Here is a 17,000-nt window from a genome sequence, read left to right as displayed (position 1 = left end):
TCAGTATTGATGTTACATTGTACAATGTACTCTTTTTACAAAAGACGAATCTGAATTTGACTATTTAAATGCTTTTATTATCTTGCCCCCTTTTTTTACATGATATAAATTTTTTCATATTTCTATTTTTTCAATACAAAAAACAATTCTTAAAAATATAATATAAAAGGTAAAAAAAATTATAACTTAAAAGTTTCACACACAATTCTATGTTTTAATTATATCTGTTATAAATAAATCACACACGCACGCACATACTTACACACATACAAAATATCTCTTTAAATTAATTACACAAAATACATAGGCTTATACATTTATATTGTTTTTTTCTAAATATATATTTGCGATATCTATAATATCAAATATTGTTAACGATAAAACATTTTATAAAATAGAATCAGTCTATACACAAATATTTTTATGTTTAACTTTTTTAACTTTTTACAATATTATGAAAGGACTTATCATCTCATATTCGTGGCACTTGTTGCTCCATTAATAAGATATTTCATATACACATGTGTGCATTTATAAGCAATAACATTTGCCAAATTTTTTTATAAAAATACACTAATATCATCTGTTTTGTATGTCATGCGTTTCAATATATAACGTCCTAATTAAAAAAATATTACATCTTGTATAACACAAGGCTTTGTAATGCTTAAACCTGGTAAACTCTTACGTTTTATGTACAATGAAATCCCAAGTATCTTTCCATCTTAATTTTATCACGTCTTTGGCAGTGAGAGCTGATGTCCCATAACTAAACACAATGAATTTCTTGAACACATAGATGATAAAAAGTACCCAAGCAATAATACCACATGTTATGATATACAATGAAATGCTCCATGCTGAACGATGTGTACTGAAATAGAAGTTATAACAAATAATTCATATAATTATTTATGTAAACAATAGTAATAGAAACTCTTTAAACTACAAACAACGTACCTAATTAAATAATACAGGTGATCAATCGTGGCTGCCGTTAATAAGACTTTAAAAATAAAAGCTGGTAAATAGTGATGCAAGAATAAAGTTCGTTCAACGAATAAAAAAGGTAAGAAATGAAGCAAATATCCAGCTAATAGTACGTAAGCGTTGTTAACAAACTTTTCCCACTCTTCCTCTGGGATATCAAAACATTGTCTTTTTCTTCTCATTAAATAGAATGTCAGTAGTGTTACATATACAATTACTGAAATCGTACCAGAGTACCAAATCACAATATTCCCCAAAAGATGCACTTGTGCCTGAAACAATGAGTCAAATGTTCACCTTATAAAAACCAGCGAAAATTTAAAACTGTCTATTGATAAAACGTTCATTAGAAACGTTGAAATAACGGGAAAAAAATGTAAAAACAAGAAAAATATCAAATGTAATTAAAATATGCTTAATTTTGTCTTAACAATATGTGTTGATTAGTCAAGCGTTTTCATGTAAAATTTTCCTACTAACATTGCTCTCATTAGACACCCAGTACGCGATCCCGCGGGACATTAACGGCCATTCAAGAGGTCCACTGGAATACATGTGACTATTTTGACCCTCTTGGCCACTAAATAACATCTTGACCTGCAACTCTGCAAATTTCTCCCAGAAGCTTAACGCGGTTGCCTGCAATGGTATCATTTCCGCACTGATCAGTTCTCGTTCCCGTTGTTTCTGGTCCTCACTTTTAGTATATCGATGTTCTTCAACGTTCCATATGGAATTGGTCTGGTCTATCAGTCGATCTGCCACAACTTCATGCTGATTAAAACCCCAATCGGGCAGTTGCCTCCCGCTAAATTTCAACGCAAACTCGGCTCCATTCGCATGTATCAACCGCACTTGGCTCTGAATCGCATGCCATGCATCGCCGGAGTGATCCCTGTTTGTGATTTCCACCCGCCATAGATTCTGCGCTGGCATAGACACGTTGTAATCGATGTAACACGACACTTCCTGACTCTGCGGCGTCATCGGCGCCGCAACATCATGCGAGTTTAACGCTCTGCTCGTGATTCCGTGTACCAATTGAATCACATCGCCGTGCCGAATGGGCTCGCTAGGTTTTGTTACTACTAAATCGTTTTTATCCGGCTTCTTGACGATCCACCAATTGTTAACATCTTTAAATGAATAACAAGTGACTTGCTGCTGATGAGAGCTGCCACGACCATCGGGATACCGCAACGGATACACTTGATTATGACTGTGCAGCCAACAGGCTCTGCCGTAAGTGTGTCTGAGAGTAATCTGCGAACCATGCGTCACTTCCAGAGGCTGCCCTTTCGTGATACTGGCAAGTCCTCCTTCCAGACTTGCTTGAAATGCACTCGTCATTACTGAGTCGTGTGGTCCTGCCTTCGAGAGTACTGCCAAATGTATGTAGAATATACTTAAATATACGGCGGCAATAACAGCGATTAATACAACGAATCTTAGTAAAAGATGAATCCACAAGATTGTATTTGATAGGGTCTTTCTTGAGAGCAAGGACCAATAATCGTGAGCGATTAAGAAGAGAGCGAGAGCCATGGAATAAAATCCAACATATTTGACGCTGTAAAAAAATATTTTAATTGCACTCAATCGAGAGTAAGTATAAGAAATGAAAAAAGACTGTAATTACCATAATGCACATGTTAAATTTACAATGCCTAGTATCAGCCATATCCACCAAGACGCTGATGTTGGTTGATCCATAACTTTCCGAAATTTTACAATGCACAATAAGCCGAGCAACGAGAAATACATCAAGATACTTTCCATCAAGATAAATCTCGACTGTGTCAACAGTGCGTTATCTAAAATAGCAAGTATCTATATCGGTTAACTATGTCAATACAATACTATGCGTTATAGGACCGCAGTAGTAAAGATATAAATTTAATTTTAGCAAAGATATCTACGGCTGGATTTAATTTTTTAAGTAACAAATTATGTGTATATGTTACTTATACTGTGTATACAATAGAATTTCGTTACTATGCGTTATCTTTAACTCAAAAATAACAGAATTTAAATATTAAACATGTTACATTTTTAATCATAAGAAATGAAGATAATATGAAGAAAATGAACAGCATACTACAATCGTCTAATACATTTTCTAATTTGAAAATAGAAATTCTATTCTACTCTTACCGAGTAAGAGTAGAGTTCCACCAATTGCTGCGGCCCATTGCTTCAAACCCAATTCCAAAACAAGATAATATCCTGTAGGAATCAGTAAACTGCCGCATATCGCCGGTACTAGGCGCAACGCGTACAAAGGAATCGCGTCGCTGTAAGGACTTCCGATCCTATCAAATTTGAATTGTCCATCGAATCCAGCCAAGTACGCCGCTGCAGAGATCAATTGCTTCCCTAAAGGCGGATGGGAATCGAAAAAGAACGTCCTCTTCATGTATAATCCAACGTACTTGCCATAATGTAGTTCGTCGAAGCTGTAAGACAGACAAGTAATTATAATATAATAGACTAATATAAACAATAGATAATAATTGAAATGGATGAAAATAACCAATATTAGTCATTAAATTTTGACTTATAAGCATTGTAATCGGTAAATTTCGCTACTCTAACCACATGTTAAATAAGAGATAAATAAATTTATTTATATATATATATATATATATATATATATTAGGTGTTGGAATTAATTCGTAGCGTTTTACAAGTGATGGGAAGTACTTTCATTAATGTATTTTTTAATGCTCATGTGAAATAAATAACATTCTTTCATTAAAAAACGCTACGAATTAATTCCAACACCTAATATATATATATATATAATGTTATATATATAATATACAGAGCGTTTTTTAAATAGCGAACATTAATCATATAGCGCTATTCTTGATTAAAAATTGAATCGAAAAGTCCTCTATTTCTCATTTTGCAATTTTCGTGTTGATTAATGGTTATATAACTGAATACGCGGTTATTCGACAATATTTAGAAATTAATATTTCGTCAACCATTACGAAAATTGTAAAATTGTGGAGGATTTTTCGACTCAATTTTTAATTAAGAATAAAATAAATCTATCAAATGGTATGCATGAGATTTTTTTATTCTTCAGTATGCTAGATATCAAAATGTTTCCTTAAGGTGCTCATAATACCCGATCCTACCTTATATATTATATATATATATTTATTTTATATGCCCCACACACACACACACACACACACACACAAAAGGTATCTCACACTACCGTACAATACTTTTATAGCGTATTCTAGAGATAAAGCAGAGTAAAAAAATCCTAATAAAAATAAAAATGTCGAAGCTATAATAGTTTTTGAATTATAATTGATCAAAGATAGTTTGTAATTCAAAAACTATTATAGCCTCAACATTTTCGTATTAGAATTTTCGTCTTAAAAGAATCTAGAAATAATAATAGAAATTATAACAGTAAAATAGTTTTTTATTTATAAGCAGATAAAATTCTGTATCTCTATATCATCATAATGACTATCAATTATTAATTTGTCCTCTATTAGCGTTATATTATTATATAAAAAGTGGGTATGCACTTACACTATACTACGCGGTTCCTCAAGATAATAAAGACGAGTGCAAATACCGGAAATTAGTAAAATCACCGCTATTAGGTCAATCTCCAAGCTGATCCTGATTCGAGCATGCACCACATTGTTTGATACAGGTTGTTTTGATTCAATAGAATATGATGAATTTGCTTTATTATTTTCTATCAAAGTAGTATTTGAATCTGTCTGTCCATTCGCCTATAACAAATAAAAATCAATACAGTAATCAACACGATGTAATCAAATCTGATAATTAATTGATCTTGGAAAAAACTTGGAAGCAATGAAAATAGTGGTTCTGAAAAATATATCTGTATAGAAATCTTGAGATCAGAGGTATTATTTAATCAATATGTTTTTATATGAAAAAATTAAGGATTTAAATAGACAGGGTGTCTGGAAAATCGCCCGCGGGCTATGTCTCCACGTAGTGCATCCTGGATAACGCCAAAATATTCCGAAATATAATTATTTGTATTAAAACATTATGAAATAAATTATGATTGTGATTATGAAAAATAAATTACAATTTTTTAAATATAAAAATGGTTATAACTTGGAAATGACTTATTTTCGAATCTATGTTTATATAAGGCTTTTTTCCCTTCTTTTTAGATCTCGAGTCACTTCCCGAAGTATTACGGGCAATTTTCCGAACACTGTGTGTGTGTATATATATATATATATATATCGATATATATGTAATTATATATATGTAATTTAAATTCTATTTTTTATTATATATAAATGTAATAGATTTTTAATATATTAGATGGAATGTCGTACTTTCAATTTTACATCTTTTGATAAGTTTAAAGTCAATTGTTTCTTCTTTGCAAAAGTAGATTAAGTAGGAGACCGTTTCTATCTTAAATTTTTTTTAATATATTAAATATCTTACAATATCAATAAAATATAATGGAATTTTACTTTTTGTCGATTTTTTTATCACAATATATTTGAAGATATAGCATTGTATAATTTATTTCCAAAATTTAATTAATCAAGACTGAAAAAAATCTATAAAATTGATGTTAATGAAAATATTTTTCTCATGTAAAGCCAGTCTTTAGCATTTCTCAATAACAAAAAATGAGCAATATAGTACAGCATATCCAATATAATATTAGACTTATGATATATCAAATATATATATATATATATATATATATATATATATATATATATATATATACACGATATATAAGAGATTTTTTAATAAAGATTTTCCTCGATCCGAAATGCTCCTAGTTTCTCACTAAATTAAAAAATTCATATTGTGCTGTTCACTTAGAGTGATTCAGAAACGCTGCAGATATATTTCCGCATATGATTCTCTGCATTTCCTAGTAGATCTTCCATCTGCATGATCTACATCAGCCAAGAAAATCGTATTTAAAGGCCGCGGATGTCCCTTACCTCATCTCTCTGAACTGTCCTCTGATGATCCGTCGTTGCGTCGGCGTCGTGCTTGCTATCCTGTGGTCTCGCTCGTCTGCGCCGAACTTCCATCGCCCAAGATCCACGTAACAAATCCAGAGAGAAAGAGAATGTCTCTCTCCAAGAGACGAGGTAAGAGATAAAAACTAGTCGCAACTAGTGGCACTAGTTTTTCAGAGACTCCCAGCAGGAAATGAGATGCAAAACCTGTTGTTTAAAAGACAATTCGTAAAATTTGACCTCCCGCCGCCCACGTCAGCGCCGGTTGACACAGCTGGACACCACTCAACGTTAGCGGCTGGACTTCTACGAGGTCGTGACTGGTCGACTTTCTCTCCAGAGTTCCTTACGAGACGCTCTTCCGGGACACTTTTCCGGGAGTTTCGGGACGGCCTCACTTCGCTTGGCCGTGCTTGATCAAGATTTTGCGCGATCAAGGTGGTTTTCCAAATTCCACGCACGCTCCCCCGTTGCTTAGGTTAGCATGAGTTTGATATAACGGTATCGTCTCCGACGATTCCGTCCAGTGATAGTTCTGCGCATCGCGCGGTAAAATTCTGCTTTTGCCGGTACGTTTATTCTTTTCCATTATCTAAATTCACTCTTACACAATCCTGTAATAGTGGCGGCGTGACGCCAACTAAATGTGGTTTCTTTTAAGTGGCTATCTCGACAATTATGTTAGGTTTCTGTTTAATATATTCTGAACTGATGTACACTTTTGGAACTTAAAGTGAAATAGGTATATATTTGATATTTGACGAAAGCAAGAAAGAGGATTCTAGTTCAGTCTATATAGTGCAGGATAAAAAAACAAACAAAGTCCGGTGACATCCCACAATGTAAGATTAACTTTAATTTTGGTTTATTTTACTCTTTTTTTTTTAAGAATTCTAAGATTCTAAGAATCTGAAAAAGATAAACAATAAGTTAAACTAAAATTAATCTTATATTGGTGGAACCAGGCCATGACGATCGTGTTGTAAAAATCTCCTTACTTTATGGTGACAATATTAATACATGACACTATTGACAGTGATATAGAATTCGCGCGATCGTACTTCATTCACATGTCTCGTTGTCTCGTTCCTCTTTCCTTGTTCGTTCAATACTCTTGAAATACAGATACTCTTAAAATATGTGATTGAAATCTCTAATAACTACGTCATTTGCTATGATCAATGCTTTTGTAACGGAATAAAAACGACACGCGGAAAGAAAACTCAGTCGAACAAGTTTATTTTTTCAAAAATTATATATATATATATAACAGAATTCGATTTTCTGAAAATAACGAGAAATTGCGATCGACTGTCGCATTCAATTAATTATATTATATTAATTATATAATTTTTATGTTTATTTTTATTTATTTTTATGTTTTTTTTAATCTTATTAATTATATTGTCTTTATTTTTCAGCCTTTCAGCTATTCTATGTCAAGAGGGGTTTACAGAGTTTACATTCATTGTTTATTATTATATCTATATCGTTGTAGTCATCGTTGAATACAAAAAAGAAAGAATCAGAACTTGATTATCATTATTTTATAAATATGAATACTGATAAAGTATTATGTCCGATATGTGCCAAGGAATTCGCTTCTTCTGTTATCGAATCTCATGCCAGCAAGTGTTTATTCCTGAATGAACCTACAAAGGAAAATACAATATTGTTTAAAGATTCCAGCCCCAGGAGTATAAGAAGCAAACTAAAGCCAGCAAGTGCAAAAAAAACTAATCAAATATCTATTAAAAGGAAGAGTTCTTTGGACCAGTTTTCTTCTCAAAGTTTCAGGGATGAAGAAGATGCACCACAGAAAAGTGTAATTTTTTATTCTAAAACTATAATAATTATAGTGTAATAAAATAAATTTATACAATCACATATAAATGACATACAAAATTATAATGCTCAACTTTGTATTTTGTAACATGCTTAAATTTTTCTGCATTGCAATTTTTTCTATAGAGAGATTCTTATATGTATAAAAAAAAACTTTTATAGACAGAAAATGAATGCAAAAAGTTGCGCGGAAACGGACGGGATGTACCCCTCGCAGAACAAATGAGACCTACATCGCTACTAAACTTTGTAGGTCAAAGACATATCCTTGGACCTCGCACTATACTCTCCGAACTCTTACAAAAAGGCGAAATACCTAATATGATTCTCTGGGGTCCGCCTGGATGTGGCAAAGTATTATTGCGTGTCCTTGGAATTTTCTGTATATATGTGATATGTATATTGGAACATATTTAGTTTCTTTCTCTTTTTTGCAGACGTCTTTGGCTAATGTCATCGCGCACATGTGTAAAAATGATGCTAGTCGCAAGCTACGATACGTTAAGCTCTCTGCTGCGATGGCCGGTGTCCAGGAGGTAAAGGAAGTTATTAGTATCGCTAGTAATCATGCTAAATATGCACAGCATACGATAGTGTTCATGGATGAGATACATAGATTCAACAAGATGCAGCAAGATGTGTTTCTGCCGCACGTCGAGTCGGGAATCATTACTTTGATTGGGGCCACGACGGAAAATCCCTCGTTCAGTTTAAATTCTGCATTGCTGAGTCGATGCAGAGTGATTGTTTTGCACAAATTATCTATCGCAAATCTGTTATTGATCTTGAAGCGTGCAGTAATTTCGCTGGGAGGCATAATACATGCATTTCCGAATAAAAGCGAAAGCACTTTGCAAGATATCGGTGAAGAAGACACACTAGAGAAAAACAAAGTCATCGAGATGGAATCATCCTGCAATACAAAATTCATTATAGACGAACCGACAATAGAGTGGTTGGCTGAAACTTGCGATGGTGATGCTCGAATAGCGCTGGGAGGACTAGAAATGGCAGTACGATGCAAAGCGCCAAATGAAAAGGAATTTCTAGACGTTGGTCCAGCTATAATAACACTTGATGATATTAAGGAAAGCCTAAAGAAAACGCATATGTTGTACGACAAAAAAGGCGAACAACATTATGATACGATTTCTGCATTACACAAATCTGTCAGAGCCAGCGACGAAAATGCTTCGCTTTATTGGCTGACTAGAATGATCGCCGGCGGTGAGGATCCGGTTTATATCGCGCGAAGATTGGTGAGAATGGCTAGCGAAGATATCGGTTTAGCTGATCCGAAAGCTCTTGGTTAGTAAATCATTTATTTACGATTTTCGAATTCACGCATAAAATATATATTTTATTTTTTAATAATTGGAATTACATCATTGTAAACAGGGTGATCACTAAGCAATCTAAAAGATTTAAAAAGTTCCTTACACAAATTCAGGGCAAAAACTTCACATGATCATATGTTCGAAACGGCTTAGTTTCAAAGATACAGGATATTAGGTTTCAGCTAATCATCAGATCGTCTATAAAGTTGTAGAAAAAAATTTTCAAAAATTATAAAGTTAAAGGAAAAATTTCATCATGTCTTTAAAACTAAGTCATTTTGGACATATAATCATGAAAGGAGAAAAATTTTCGAGGGTTTCAGTACTGCTTGGGGATCGTTTTATTTCATTCTTATTTTTTTCATAGAAATCGAAAATAATCGTTATAATGACGTCAGACTTAAGGAAAAATTGGTACATCGAAATAAAATGAATAAAATCCTTATTCACATCGTTATAAAATAATTTCAATAATTTATTTAGGAAATTAATTCCAAATTAGATCAAATGCGAATAATCTCGGAAACATACATAGAAAGAAAACATAGAAATAAAACGATCCTTGAATGGTAGCGAAATCTTCGAAAATGTCTACTTTCCTTTAAATTATATAATATAAGAAATCACCCCTTAAATCTTTTAAAGTACTCAGTAACACTTTGTATAATAGATTTGAAGAATAATTAATATTTATGATAACACACTTAGGCTTTACTAGATCTGACAAATATATTTAATAATAAATATTATGTACAGGAATAGCAGTGCATACAATGCACGGTTGCAAAATGATCGGAATGCCGGAGTGTGATGTTCTCTTGGCACAATGTACGACATATTTAGCGAGAGCACCAAAATCCAGATTAATGGAAGATGCACTTAGAGCTGCTCAAAAAATAATAGCTGAGCATAAAGGTCCACAACCAGGAGTGCCTTTGCATTTGAGGAACGCCCCCACAAGACTCATGAAAGATTTGGGTAATTATTTTATTTTTTGTATCAATTTGTTCTTAATAAACCAAATAATTATTTTAGAGTATGGTAAGGGATATAATATGATGCACAAGGATGAATCTGGATTAAACTACTTGCCAGAGGGATTGGAAAATTTAGATTTCTTTGGAGATGATGATGACGATAATTAGAAATGCTATGGTAAATGCTTCAATTTAGATATATTTTATTTTTGTATTGTATTATTTTTTATTACAAAAAAGTATGCTTATTATATTTTATAAGTTTTATATTAAAATCTTAGGTCTCTCAAGAATTAAAATTTTAAACTTAAACGTAAATTTAAGCACATACGCATATGTATATACAATATTTTTAATAGTCATATACGTCTGTATACAAGATGTATATATAGGATGTATAATTGTAGCAGTATTAAACATATTTGTAACAATCGCGCTTGTGCGATAAAAAAGTGATGCTTTAACTTTGTAGAATAAAAATAAACTTATACATATATATTTAAGCTTACAATTAGGGATAATTTTTTCAATTATATGACAAACCTGATGAGTTTCAATTACTTATGAATGAGTACATTTTTTCCAAATTATCGTTTTATTATTAGCGGGCATATCTACGATTTCTATTAATCTAATATTATTCTCTTCAGCTAATTTTTTTAAAACTGTTACATCTCGCAAACCCCAACTTGGATCCTGCAATTTCAAGGACTCGTTGAAATCTACATTACTTTGCGGAGTGATTTGACCATCAAAAGCATACGGTCCGTAGGTGATTAGTAACCCATTTGGTTTCAGCAACTGATTCGCATTGTTAAATAAACCAATAGTACACTGGTACGGCGAAATATGTATCATGTTCGCATTATATATATATTCTAAACTATTCGATTTGAAGATACCGTTACTCCATAACCGGTAGTCAGTGGTGATATCAATTCTAATGGGACTTTTTATATTAGAGTATCCATTCGCGTACGCAGCAATGCTATCCAGAAGTTTTGGGTCGTATTCCGAGGGGTAAAATGTAACTTGTGGAAAATGCGGTGCGAAATGTGCCACGTGTTGTCCCGTACCGGAGGATATCTCCAGGAGGGTCTGATTTGTGCCAGGTTGGATATATCGTTTTAAAACCGATAATATTGGGTCCTTATTACGATCCGCCGCAGGGTAAATGAGTTTTTTGGCAGCCATAGTGTGTGACCTTGAAAAAATTTCAGTTTCACTTCCTACAGAAAGTTTATAGATGCGTGTGTTATTATATAATATACCTGCTGTTATATTGCAAAGCGACGTGTATATAGGTTTCATAAAATTTAAAATATATCATGTTATTTTTTTTTGTATATATCATATTATTTTACATCCTGATTATTTTACTTTGAAGACTTAACTAACTTATGCCACTTTGAAATTAAACAGCTCAAATAAGATGTAAGTGCTCGTTATTTTTAAATGTGCATCTCACCTGTGATTAACAGCGTAATGAATGATATTCATTTATATGTATTATGCTTATAGTTGTGGCATCTATAGTAAGAGATTGTACATCCTGAAAAACGCAAATATTTCTTTGTACTATTATATAAAATATTTTTATTTTCTTAGGAAATAATCTAATGTGCACACAGTAAATCCTAATCATTGAAACTTTTGATTGGGAAATAATTATCCAATGCTTAGGAAAAACAGTCAATTAAATTAATATTTCGATAAACTTAAAATATTATAGAATGAAAAAATAAATAGCACGTTGATATGATAAAGAATGAAAACAATATTAATTTAATAATAAATGGTATTGATATATTTATTAATGGATATTTATAATATACAACCCCAATTATAATGAAACTAGTTACATTGTATATTTACGATATATAATTTTCATTCTTACAGTTTGTCGAAACACACATTTACATTTGATTGCTAATCATCATCTGATTTGATAATATCTGAATTGATAATATATTGATATTGTCTTAAAGAAATTGGAGGTGTCATCACTAACTAAACTAAAAGTATTTTAATAGGTCTTTGTACAAGATATGTACACAAAAATGTAATTCCTATATAGAATCCTGAGGGGGTATATATCATACATATAAGACATCTTTCATGTCAATTGTAACAAATTAAACTGTTATTATTTAATTACGATAAGAATTTGATATTTCTTAATAAGTTGGATTCAATGTTTTTTCTTATCTGAGTCATTTTTTTTCTTTAGATGTTGCTTTTTTCTTCTTCTCTTGACTCTTTTTATTTTTCGATAATTCTGGTATATATACAGAGTGTCCAGTTTTCTTTAAATGCTCGAATAGTTTATTTTTGCTAGGAAACTCGGATGAGCAAGAAACACAGCGATGAGCTAATTCATCCATATTCACGATTGGATCCTTTTTATTTTTGCCCTTGTTCTCTCGTTCCTCTTTTTTAGAATTTTTCTTTGCTTTGTCGGTTTTCAGTCGTTCGCTAATAACACTTGCTTCTTCCATCACTCTACTTTCTGTTTCCTCTGTTTCTTGTTCCTCTTCTTTACGCGTCTCTTCCTTTCGTAACTGTATATTTATTTCCACTTTTCTCTGTTGTAACTTTTTTCGTTGTTTTTTCGACAGCCATATTTCCTCCTTAATATTCTCCGTGTCATCATCACTAGCAAGTTCAAGCATAGGATTAGGATTCTGAATATTACGTTTTCTCTTCTTCTTTTTCTTCTGACGACTCGACAATACGCCGTCTTCATCTTGATCAGACATTAATTCATCCTCAGATGTTATGTCATCATCTTCATTATCCACTTTAGATGAAAATGATGTACTTTCGCCCATCTCTGGTGCTGTAGCCAATAGGACATCTCCATAGTTGTTTATCTTCTTTTTGTCGACTGTCGAGTGAGGACATCCTGGATTTTCCTCATCGTCCGATATCAGTTCGGCAGGAGAGATATTACTATTATCTTCATCATTGTTCTGTCTCGAGTCCTCGCTACGAGGAAGGTTTAACAAGAAATCGGGCATCTGTGAATTTGTTGCCAACTTGGGTCCATTTAGCGAAACTGATTCTTCTTTTGTACTCGAATCGCTTTCCCGAGAGCTATCATGGAGATCCTCGTCCTCGACCTCGTTCGGTATAACGTATTTGAGTGCGCTGACATTTTCTTTATGTTTTTTTGAATTCTCATGATTCGTAAAAGCCTTGTGCGTTTGGAAAACCTTATCACAAGCGATACAGTAAAACGCTTCTGGATTGCTATTTCTTGTTGTTACTTTCCTGTCATCTGTTCCAAATTCTGCCGTCAGATTCGCCTCAATGTTCTTCAGCTCTGCTTCCATGTTCGAGAACTTAGACCATTCAGATTCGATCTGATCCCGCAATAGTTTCTGCCTCTCCAACAGATGTGCCTTTCTTCGTTCTTCTACCTTGCGAAAGTTCTCACGAGCACGTTCGGCCAGCTTCGCTGCATATGCTTGTACTCGCTTGTCACGTTTGCGGACGAAAGCGACCAAATTTCGCACCTGCTCGTTCCTCTCACGCCTCGCCTTATCGCGCACTTTCTTGTTCTCTTTCTCGGCGATTCTGAGAATGCGTCGATTTCGCATTTCACGTATATCGTACGGATCCAGCCAAGCATAGGATCGCTTGGTGCTGTAACTCTGCCAGTAGGCGTAGAAATCGCCTACCAGATCTTCGTATGAGCTCTGGGAGTCGCCAAAGCTAGGAACTTCTTCGTCGGACTCGCTGTCTTTGGCAAACTCAGCGTCCTCCGCCGCCAATTGCTCAAAAACGTTTCTGTAGATGGTATAGAAACCCTTCTCATCGTCTCCGTAACCTTTGAAGCATGAGAGAGAGAAATATGGGAAAAGATTAATGGAGTCATCCTTGTAATCCTCTCCGATACCACCCTTCAGGATGGCCTCTCGATGATTATCGTACCAAGCACGTTCGTGGGGGTCGCTCAATATCTCCCATGCCTGCTGGACAAGCTGGAACTGTTCTTTAGCTTCATCTGGACTTTCGAGATTCTTATCTGGATGCCATTTCAATGCTAGCTTCCTGTATGCCTTTTTTATTTCATCATCAGGGGCATCTCTTGCAACTCCTAATACTTCATAGTAGCACTTCATTGTGTTGCCGTGTGTATGATTATATACATCTGCTGGACACAATTTCCTTACTTAAACCACAAACTGTGCGCTAAAAGAATTTAAATTATTAAATTATGAAATCAAACAGCTTCTTTATGTAACTCAAGCTAGTTTGATTAGAAATGATTTACGAGCGCACATTCACTTTGTTATACAAATATATAAATGGATAAAACAAGATATGAAAGTATGAAGATAAAGATATATATTATTAGGAAACCTCATTATGTTATAAATGCAAACAGAATACAATCTAATTTAATTCTTCAAATTTCCTACACAATACAGTTCTCTGGAGGATCTTTAGGACACAGAATTTCTTAGACGTTCTTAGAACATCTCTTGTTGAACTATGTTACAGATTTTAGCAGATTTTCAGATATTGATTCTTTATTCTTTAAAATCCACTTTTAAAATTTTATCAATAAAACTCATGTTATTTATAATTCATGTTCTTGAAATATAAATACCTTAAAATACCTCCAATTTCCAATTCTAATCTTAATGGCTCCCGTGTTCCTTCTCAAGTATCGGAGACGATATAACCAATGATTATGTCATAAAATACTGATAATGAATGATGATTCAAGATTCAACTTGGCAAACTCTATCAAATCAGGAGAAATGATGAGGGTGACGATCTCGTAAATTATTTCGCAAACAAGATTACGCATTTCGATAATTATTTAGAATTCCTTACCTCCGATTTTGATAAAATTAGGCTCATTCGACGCGTTTCTGTATGAAATGAAAAAATTTGGCCGAAAAAAATGCGACACTACCCTGCGAAGCGAGATATTAATGAGTAAAGTTGATGAATTATTTAGGTTAACAAGTCAGCCATGAAAAAACTTCCTTGTTCTCGCTATGTATGAAAAGTTGTAAACTCGTTTGGAAAGTGAAATCATTTGTGGGTTTCTAACTTAGCACGCAAAACGAGATTTAATTTTACAACATTGACTTTATGGAAGGGTGGAGATAGGAAACCCTTTGCACATACATGTACATACTTTGCATTGTGGAGCACGTGGAGAGTTCCGTTCTTCTCCCCTTTCTTCCCACTCTCCTCCAGGCGCGGCCAGAATAGTCAATTTTAATTATTAATATTTCACTTCGCGGGACTGTGTCGCATTTTTTCGGCCAAATTCCTTTGTTTCGTGCAGAAACGCGTCGAAGCCTAATTTTACCAAAATCAGAAATAAAGGGGGAGGGACGGGAATCTAAACAATTACCAGCATTTTCTTTCCACTTTATTACTATTCTAAAAAAAAAATTTGCGTATATAAAATATCGTGTCAACAGCGATCACGGTTTTATCATCCATTCCAATTACTGGCCAATTATTGTTGATTATCGATAGAAAAGAGCTGGAACTTACCCAAAAAGATTTTGGACACTTGATACGTAATCGATGTAAAGTAATCAAAATTACAATTACTAAAGATGACGACGGTTGTGATAATAATAACTATATATTATTATTGTTGTTATTATTATTAAAGCCATCTACACAACAAGACGTAAAGGCGCGGCGCAAGCAACTATATATACACTGAACTATGGCTGCCTTCCATTTAACACCACAATACTCCTGGAATCATTTCATCCTTGTCGTTTGTCAAACATTAAACAAGGACAAATAATGCTCGTGAGCGTAAGGCCGTCAAGTCGAACGCAGCTCATATATACACTGTAAAGGCATCTCCGTTCTCCGCTGTGAAGCATAGAAAATCATGGCAATTGATCAGCGCCATTTTAATTGCGATAATATTTGAGCGAATCAGAAGCGAGGTATCGATTAATATATTACCGATGTTTGGAAATTTATATGAATATGAAAACATGATATGCAAAACAAAAATAATGTCACTGCAATTTTATATAACGAAAATGAGTCGGTAAGTCGAGCGGAAATTTATGGAGCCTTTTTTTCGATAATAATTGAAGTTTAAATAATTTAGTTAATATTGACTCGATGTTAACATAATTGTCACGAAATATGAAAGTGAAAATAACGTTAGATTGATAAAGTGGCAACATACTTTTAATTTGTCGTGAAATGATTGATGGCAACGGCCTAGTTTCTACGGAGGGTTTAATCCAGATCAGAATGTAAGAACCAACAATAGTCGAGTATTCCCCTGTTAGAATCGAACGACAGTAACAGGGGAATCTTATCTTAGAGGTAAAGTTTCATGATTGATACCCAAGGGGCTCCGCACAATAAAAGGAACAGAGAACAGAGAATAAGAATTTCAACCTATCAGAAACTGTGTATTGATTTCTGATAGGTTCAAATTCTTATTCTCTATTCTCTGTTCCCTATTCCTTTTATTGTGCGGAACTCTTAAGACAGGACATTATGTCCCAAAACATGTAATCGCAAAATGCTACCGCGCACTACTGATAAAGAGAATGTAAACTACATGGCAACGTTCACTTTTCTTAGGGTACATTGTCCGCGATACAAGCATACAGCACTGACAGCATCGCAACTAATACAGTAGCAAAGATTCTAATCCAGCAGAAAAACAAGCATCGTGTGCCGGCTTAAGCAAGAATAAAGCAGGAAACAATAAAAAGCACAGACAACAGGAAATAATAAATTTCAACCTATTAGAAACCATATTCTATTAGAAATCATATACTAGAATAGACGCTTTCTGATAGGTTGAAATCTTTTATTCCCTGTTC

The 17,000-nt window shown here is 33.7% G+C and overlaps 4 protein-coding genes across 12 annotated transcripts; 1 reads left to right on the top strand and 3 right to left on the bottom strand.

Moving 5' to 3' along the window:
• Positions 1 to 55: 55 nt before the first annotated feature.
• rt (Protein O-mannosyltransferase rt) lies at positions 56 to 6,113 on the bottom strand. The gene is made up of 7 exons (XM_011055085.2): positions 5,979 to 6,113; positions 4,549 to 4,757; positions 3,145 to 3,446; positions 2,630 to 2,804; positions 1,471 to 2,560; positions 961 to 1,262; positions 56 to 874 (listed from the first exon to the last, which is right to left on the bottom strand). Exons 1-7 carry the CDS (start codon positions 6,069 to 6,071, stop codon positions 685 to 687), a joined length of 2,361 nt encoding a protein of 786 aa, XP_011053387.2. The 5' UTR covers positions 6,072 to 6,113; the 3' UTR covers positions 56 to 684.
• LOC105145506 (ATPase WRNIP1) lies at positions 6,016 to 10,669 on the top strand. Of its 6 annotated transcripts, none has more exons than XM_087405090.1 (6): positions 6,016 to 6,131; positions 7,421 to 7,824; positions 8,007 to 8,198; positions 8,282 to 9,152; positions 9,938 to 10,159; positions 10,217 to 10,669. In XM_087405090.1, the coding sequence occupies exons 2-6, from the start codon at positions 7,555 to 7,557 to the stop codon at positions 10,324 to 10,326; spliced, it is 1,665 nt and encodes a 554-aa protein (XP_087261216.1). In that variant the 5' UTR covers positions 6,016 to 6,131; positions 7,421 to 7,554; the 3' UTR covers positions 10,327 to 10,669. The 6 variants fall into 6 exon arrangements, with proteins under 6 accessions (XP_087261216.1, XP_011053386.1, XP_011053385.1 ...); XM_011055084.2 differs by lacking the exon at positions 6,016 to 6,131 and adding an exon at positions 6,169 to 6,437; XM_011055083.2 differs by lacking the exon at positions 6,016 to 6,131 and adding an exon at positions 6,169 to 6,477.
• LOC105145504 (methyltransferase-like 26) lies at positions 10,342 to 15,887 on the bottom strand. 4 transcript variants are annotated; one of them, XM_011055075.2, is made up of 3 exons: positions 15,685 to 15,887; positions 11,627 to 11,710; positions 10,342 to 11,362 (listed from the first exon to the last, which is right to left on the bottom strand). In XM_011055075.2, exons 2-3 carry the CDS (start codon positions 11,656 to 11,658, stop codon positions 10,720 to 10,722), a joined length of 675 nt encoding a protein of 224 aa, XP_011053377.2. In that variant the 5' UTR covers positions 11,659 to 11,710; positions 15,685 to 15,887; the 3' UTR covers positions 10,342 to 10,719. The 4 variants fall into 4 exon arrangements, with proteins under 4 accessions (XP_011053377.2, XP_011053378.2, XP_087261218.1 ...); XM_011055076.2 differs by lacking the exon at positions 15,685 to 15,887 and adding an exon at positions 15,317 to 15,454; XM_087405092.1 differs by lacking the exon at positions 15,685 to 15,887 and adding an exon at positions 14,777 to 14,913.
• Positions 11,943 to 14,905, bottom strand: LOC105145505 (dnaJ homolog subfamily C member 21). Its single transcript, XM_011055079.2, is given in 3 exon segments — positions 11,943 to 12,385; positions 12,387 to 14,355; positions 14,777 to 14,905. Coding segments are annotated over 2 exon segments (1,935 nt in total). The 5' UTR covers positions 14,286 to 14,355; positions 14,777 to 14,905; the 3' UTR covers positions 11,943 to 12,349.
• Positions 15,888 to 17,000: the final 1,113 nt, after the last annotated feature.

This window comes from Acromyrmex echinatior, chromosome 4 (assembly GCF_024713525.1).
Source record: "Acromyrmex echinatior isolate Ae372 chromosome 4, ASM2471352v2, whole genome shotgun sequence".
Taxonomy (NCBI): Eukaryota; Metazoa; Arthropoda; class Insecta; order Hymenoptera; family Formicidae; genus Acromyrmex; species Acromyrmex echinatior.
This window is presented reverse-complemented; position numbering and strand designations above follow the sequence as displayed.